Genomic DNA, 7,710 nt, shown 5'->3' with positions numbered 1-7,710 from the left:
ATTTGGGTGGTGGGAACAGATGGTATTCCCAGTCTTGTGTGAGCATCAAGCACTGTTATTTATAATCTATTCAGTATTTCTTTCCCTCCCTCAAATTATTTCCTCGTGTGTGTACTGATTAGTACTCAGCTAACTAACTGATGGTCTTCCCTGGTGGCTCAAATGGTAAAGAATCCACCAGCATTGTAGGAGATATGGGTTTAATCCTGAGTCAGGAAGATTCCCTGGAGAAGGGAATGGCTACCCACCCCAGTGTTCTTGCCTGGAGAATTCCATGGACTGAGGAACCTGGGGGGCTATAGTCCCTGGGGTCGCAGAGTTGGACACGACTGAGCAAATAACACTTGCACTTTCACAAGTAACTGATGAGGGATCTTCTGCAGATCTCAGGGTTCTTTCTCTGTACAACTCACTTTCTTCAGCATTCTATTATGCAAACTTTAGTTGCCTTGCCTGTCCAAAATCTTAGCTCCATTTCCTTTAGGAAGTCCACTAAACATTTCCTGAGTTTTCCCTTGCTGTACCGTGGTCTAAGAACTTAAAACAGAGAGCTGGGGAAATTTTAGGGCTTATTTGTTTTTAGCTTCTCAGGAACCACTGTCCTTTACTGCCTGATGTACAGTGTCTTGCAGACTAGTATTTCATATATTTTGTCCAGCTTTTCTTGTTTCCGGCAGGAGGATAAATCTAGTTCCTGTTAGTCTATGTCAAGCAGAAGTGGGAGTTTTGGAAGGGACTTTTAGCTGGATGAATAAAACCTATGTTCTAAAATTGTCCAAATTATATTGCATCCTATTACATTGTATTTAAAGCAACTTTGAGGCTTTATCTTATACTGCCTTCAATGAAAAATGGATAGGCTTTGAAGGTGGAAAAATCTAGATTTGAATCTTGGAATTGCCATTTAATGTTTAATAGATATGTGGTTTAATAGACCTGTAAGTTTCCTCAACCTCAGATTGATAACCTTATTTGATAAAATAAGGTGGAAAAAGTTTCCCTGAAACACAAAGCTTCTATGCATTACTGTTTTTTTTTAATAGCAAAAAATTGGCAATAGATAGGGTGATACTGAAACAAATCAGAGTTAATTCATAGTTTGTACCTTCATGAAACAGCTAATAAGAATGAGAGAGGTCTATATTATTCTTAGGGAAAATGTTAATGACATACTGTTAAGTGAGTAAAGCATTTTGCAGAAAAACAAGTGGAGTGTGAACTGATTTTTAATTTAAAAATTTCTGTGTGTGTGTTTACATGAAGAGAACACCATCTGGAAGGATATATGAACAATTTAAGTAAGTTGATGAGTTGGAAGTAAGGCTAAGGTCACTCTGTGATGACCTAGAGGGATGGGATGGGGAGTTTGAAGTGGGCTCAAGTTGGAAGGGATACATATACATATAGTTATGACTAATTTGTGTTGTTGTATGGCAGAAAGTTAAAGTTAGTCACTCAGTCATGTCTGACTCTTTGTGACCCCATGGACTGTAGCCCACCAGGCTCCTCTGTCCATGAAATTCTTCAGGCAAGAATACTGGAGTGGCGATCTATTTCACATATGATAATACACATGTTTCAATGCTATTCTCTCAAATCATCCCACCCTCGCCTTCTCCCACAGTCCAGGTCCAATGTATGAGTCAGGGTGCTCAGGGCTGGTGCACCAGGATCACCCTGAGGGATGAGACGGGGAGGGAGGTGGGAGGGAAGTTCAGGATGGGGAACACATGTACACCCATGGCTGATTCATGTGAATGTATGGCAAAAACCACCACAATATTGTAAAGTAATTAGACTCCAATTAAGATAAAAAAAATCTAGAGAAAGCAAACTGTGATGGAGGGAGTCAGATCAGGGGATGTCTTGGGATATGTATATAGGAAAGGATTGACTGTAATGGACCAGGAAGGAATTTTTTGGGGTGATGTCAATTTTATGTTTTGATTTGGGTGGTGGTCACATAATAATGTACGCTTCTCATGAATTACTGACTTGTACAATGACAAAGTACACATTTTACTGAATGTAAATCATACCTCTATAAAAGTGATTACATTTTTTTTGACAAAACAACAACAACAACAAAAAAAACTGGAGTGGGTTGCCATGCCTTTCTCTGGGGGATCTTCCCAGCCCAGGGCTTAAACCCAGGTTTCCTACATTGCAGGCAGACTCTTTACAGACTGAGCCCCTAGGGAAGCCATATGGCAGAAACCAACACATTATTGTAAAGCAATTATCCTCCAATAAAAAAAATGGACGCATAATTTCTTTCTGCAACAAAAACAGATAACAACAGAAGTAAAGTTGAAGAGAAATAATAGATGTGCCTGCCACAGTTCCCACTGTCTATGCCCACACTGTCTATGCCCACACTGTCTGTTTATGCCCACTAGCCAACAAGCTGCAGAAGCACATACATAGTCCCTGGAGGACCAGAGTGATGGATAAGAGGAGCCTGGGAAGGCTTCTTGCAGGATTTAGGCCTGTGCTGGGTGAGTCTAAGAAGGATTTAGGAAGTTATTTTTAGGAATTCAGTGATTGAATATTTTGGTAATTTGTACCTAAAAGGTGAGAAAATTTCAGTGAATAAAGAAGGAGCATTTACTCGTTTCATTTGGAAAAGGGGAATGTTTAGATATTTTTCTAAAATATCTAAATAATGCTAAGAGTCCTTATCTCACTCCTATTTCAGACAAACTCACAGGGTGGCCCTTTTTTCTGTCCTGGCCCATCTCAGTCATAGAGTGGCCTTGTCTGTTTATTGCTCAGATTCTGTACGGGTTGTTTATGTTCGGTTGGGAACATTTTTAGCTAATATTTTAGCTGTCATCTTCAGGGCCATTCTGTGATTTATCCATGCCATTAGTCATTTTCTTTCTCCATTTATAGCTTCTTTTGCTGATGATAAGATGGCTCTGTTCACTCTTAGGGTTAATTATGCTAGCATATTGGCTCTAATCCTACATATTTTAGTCTCTTCCTCATATTCCAGAATTATGCAAAGCTAAATAGGAAACACGCAACCTGTCTTTAGATTTTCTTCCCAGACTAGGGCAGGCTGGCTACCCACCAGATGAATTCCCCACGGAGAGAGTTCATAGCTAAAGTCTATGAGATTACTACTTGTTCCCTTGAGTGTCTGTGACTACAGGTGCTAAGACAGGATCAAAGGAAAAAACCTTTATTAATTAGTTTTCTACTGACGGAGAGAGGAGTTTCCTAGAGGGGAAAGTTTTCATGCTGCAAATCTTCAGAGAGTTCTTATTGACTCTGTGTGTGTGTGTGTGTGTGTGTGTGTGTGTGTGTGTGTGAGATAGGTTGTTCTTATAATATCTATCATACTCATGTTGAAAGTCCTTGTTACTACTCATTGGAATAGGAAATGGCAACCCATTCCAATATTCTTGCCTGTAAAATTCCATGGACAGAGGAACCTGGTGGGCTACAGGCTATAGGACTGCAAAGAGCCAGACACAACTGAGCAACTGAACACACACACACGCACCACTCATTACTTTGAACATTTATCTAGAATTTATGAGTGCAGGGAACTACAATTTCTATGCATTATCTTTTCTGTTCTTAACAAAGAAGCCAACAAGCACATTGAAAATCTCATTAGATATGTGTTACTAGGAGAAAAGAGGCTTGAAAAATCAGTTAACTTCCAAAAACACACTTCTGGGGAACAGCATGGTTGGGACATAAACCACATTCCAAAAGATTCTAAATCTTGTCCTCTTTTGCTGTCTCGTACACAGGGTTATTGTTACCATCTTTCTAAATTCCATATATATGCGTTAGTATACTGTATTGGTGTTTTTCTTTCTGGCTTACTTCACTCTGTATAATAGGTTCCAGTTTTATCCATCTCATTAGAACTGATTCAAATGTATTCTTTTCAATGGCTGAGTAATACTCCATTGTGTATATGTACCACAGCTTTCTTATCCATTCATCTGCTGATGGGCATCTAGGTTGCTTCCATGTCCTGGCTATTATAAACAGTGCTGCGATGAACATTGGGGTACACGTGTCTCTTTCCCTTCTGGTTTCCTGTGTACGAGACAGCAAAAGAGACACTGATGTATAGATCCGTCTTATGGACTCTGTGGGAGAGGGAGAGAGGGGAGATTTGGGAGAATAGCATTGAAACATGTATAATATCACGTATGAAATGAGTCGCCAGTCCAGGTTCGATGCACGATACTGGATGCTTGGGGCTGGTGCACTGGGATGACCCAGAGGGAGGGTATGGGAGGAGGGTTCAGGATGGGGAACACAGGTATACCTGTGGCGGATTCATTTCGATATTTGGCAAAACTAATACAATATTGTAAAGTTTAAAAATAAAATAAAATTAAAATAAATGTTCAAAAAAATAAATCTTGTCCTCTTAAATTAAAATAAATAAATTTAAATAAAAAAAAGAAAAAAAACTGCTTTCTAGTGGAGCTTGCAATTAAAGCATCTACAATTCTATATATGTAGATACTTAAAGATACTGGGCTCCATCTGATATTACTGAATTGATATCTCCAGGACTGGGGTGTAGTAATTGACACTTTAAAAGCTTTTCCTGGTCATTTGAATGCTGCTAGCCACAGACTGCTATTTGGAGACCATAAGGGTAGGCTATATCCTCACATAACTTCCAGTTAGAAAGCTGTTCACAGTATTTTTTTTTAAATCATCATTCATCCATCCATCCAGTCCATTCAATATTCATAGACTACCTACTGTGTCTAAGGCTCTATACCAGATGTTAAAAGGTCATGAAAGAAAATGTATTTCAACTGCTTATAAATGACAGTGAAGATTTTATATTTAATAAATATTTTAGATAGGAAGTGATAAATAAATAATATTTATTGATACAAGAGAAGCACTATGGGTTCAATGGAAGGAGAAATTACTCCCAGGGGCAGAAATTGGCAGGAAACAGTGCTAACAGTGTGTGGGAGCATCCTTTTTCCTTACATCGCAGCAATTCATAGGCATTGTTATTCTTTTTCAGTTTTTGCCAGTCATATTGGTGTAAGGCGGCTATCTTACTGTTACTTTAAATTTCAGTTCCATGTTAATAAGTTGAGCAACTTTATGTTGTTTGGCTCTTTGTTTTGATTTCTTAAAAACTGGTACTGTTCGTGTGGTGTAGAGAACCAGAAATCAAGGATTAAACCTGAAGCATTTTTTTCTTATCCCTTTCAGGGCTTCTTTCACATCTTGGTTCTTCAGGCTGTAGATGAGGGGGTTTAACATGGGGATCACAACCCCATAAAACACAGAAGCCATTTTTTCTTTCTCTTGAGACTCTGTGGCATGATGGTGCAGATACATGTAAGAGAGCGTCCCATAGAAAATGGTGACAGCTGTCAGGTGGGAAGCACATGTGGAGAAGGCTTTCTTCCTCCCTGCAGCAGAAGAGATCTTCAGGATGGCAGCCAGGATAAACATGTAGGAAAAGATGACAACTGACACGGTGAGCGTCAAGTTAGACCCCACAGAGGCTGCTAGTACCATGACATTGAAATAAATGTTGGAGCATGAGAGGGCCAGAATTGGGGGCACATCACAGAAAAAGTGGTTAATTTTATTGGATTTGCAAAAGTTCAGTGAGAAAGTAAAACCTACATTTACAGAGGCATTTAGGAAACCCATGAAGTATGATCCAACTAACAGGTGAATGCAGACCCTCCGGGACATGACTGTTGGATAGTGGAGAGGGTGACAGATGGCCACGTAACGGTCCACTGCCATAGCCGCCAGGATGTAGCAATCACTGGTTATAAAAGCCCCATAGACTAGTAACTGCACCACACATCCCATGAACGAGATGGATTGCTCTGTTCCTACAAGATTTCGCAACATCTTAGGGGTGATGGCAGACTTGTAGCAGAGATCAACAAAAGCCAAGTTTTGGAGGAAAAAGTACATGGGGGTGTGAAGGGAAGAGTCAACCTTGATGAGGAGGATCATGCCAATGTTACCCACCAGGGTGGCCACATAGATCACTAGAAATGCTGTGAAGAGGACGTGCCAGTACTTGTGTTGACCAGCAAATCCCAGGAGAATGAATTCAATCACTTCAGTGCCATTGTTCTGCTCCATGGCTGGCAAAATTAAATATCAGTTGAAAAGTGGCAAAGAAAGAAGAACAGAGAAAGGGAAGGCCATTGTGATTCTTAGACTGATTCTGGAATTGGAAATGCCATAATATTTGGTTTTTCAGTGGGATCAAAGCATATTTCCTGTGGCATAATTTACTTGGACTTTAAAGGCTAACATACAGGTGGCCGAAGCTTGGTCCCCACCTTCGAGAACTTGACACACAATTTGGGGAAATTGCCATGGACTGGAAGCTGTGTTCTCAGCTTCTGGTTCATAAATATGTCTTAGAAAGATCATATAGAAACATTTTTATTTATGTTTGCTTCCTTTTGTTCACCATGTAATTTTATTAATAGACTACAATATACCAAAAGACAAACTCTTTTATCCAAAAATCTTGACACATCCATAGAATTCTGTGCAATTTTGCTCCACTTTACTCCCTGTCCGCATCTTACATCTCTTGTTTCCTTGCTATTATGCACCCAGCACCCCCGACTCCTCTTGTTCCTGCTCTCCTCCATTTCTGGCTCCTCCAGCCTGGCATGTTCCTCCTCCTGCCTTAAATACTCAGTGGTTCATTTTCTATTTCTATCAGCATTTCCATTGCCAGCTCTTATTTTTCCGGTGGTCTCAGTTTGAATGACTCTTCCTCCAGGATTGTTCTCACACAAATGTATCATTTCCTCCTGCCATGGGTCTTGTTCCTTAGGATTTATATATTTTTAGCAATTATTTGTAAGATTATTTCTACATCTTTGCTTAGTTTCTATTTTCTCATAGATTGTAGGTTCCTACCTCTACAACAGTGATTAATTGGATACATGAATAAGTGAATGAGTGAAAGAATCAATGAATGAAGAGGTTTATGAGATGCAGGAAAACAGCTACTTAAGTCACAATGGAGTTGTATTGAAATCTGTGCACACTGCTTTGTTTTCTTTCAAGGTACTGCATTTATTTATTCTTCTTTAGTATGCCTCTCTGATTCAAAGAGCTGAAACACACAGCTAGGATCAAAAAGAGGTTATACATTCACGCTTCCTTTGGCTTATTTTTCTTTTGAATAATTATGGTGTGTTTACTCTGGGCGAAGCACAGAGTAATTGCTGACAAACCAGCTTGGTGCCTATGCTTTTAGGATTGCCATGGCTCTTGCTCAGTTGCCACCACATAGCACCTCTCACTGCCCTTGGCAGTTTTCTTTGCTGTAAGGTCCACTTTGTGTGACATCAATGTAGCCACTCTTTCAATCCTCTGATTAGTGTTTTCACACTAAATCTTTCCCTTTCTTTAAACAAATGCATATCATTACTTTGAAATGATACACAGCATATAGTTCCATCATGTTTTCCTATGAACTCAACTCTTTTAACTGAACTAAAAGGAAGAATCTTGGACTATAAGGAAATGAGAGAGAGCATAGGAAGAGCAAAGATATGGATAAACACAATAGACTTACATTCTCTTAAGTTTTATAAACTATGTTTGACAGCTAAAATAAAAACTTTGACCCTGTATAATGTGGTTCTCAGTGTATGTGGAAGGAATATTTATGACAAGTATTAATACATCCCAAATAGAGAGTAAAGA

At 39.3% G+C, this 7,710-nt stretch overlaps 1 protein-coding gene across 1 annotated transcript; it reads right to left on the bottom strand.

Moving 5' to 3' along the window:
• Window positions 1-5,175: 5,175 nt before the first annotated feature.
• On the bottom strand, window positions 5,176-6,117 carry OR5AK30 (olfactory receptor family 5 subfamily AK member 30). The gene has a single exon (NM_001390158.1). The coding sequence runs from the start codon at window positions 6,115-6,117 to the stop codon at window positions 5,176-5,178; it is 942 nt and encodes a 313-aa protein (NP_001377087.1).
• Between the last annotated feature and the right edge of the window lie 1,593 nt (window positions 6,118-7,710).

Source organism: Bos taurus, chromosome 15, assembly GCF_002263795.3.
Source record: "Bos taurus isolate L1 Dominette 01449 registration number 42190680 breed Hereford chromosome 15, ARS-UCD2.0, whole genome shotgun sequence".
Taxonomy (NCBI): Eukaryota; Metazoa; Chordata; class Mammalia; order Artiodactyla; family Bovidae; genus Bos; species Bos taurus.
This window is presented reverse-complemented; position numbering and strand designations above follow the sequence as displayed.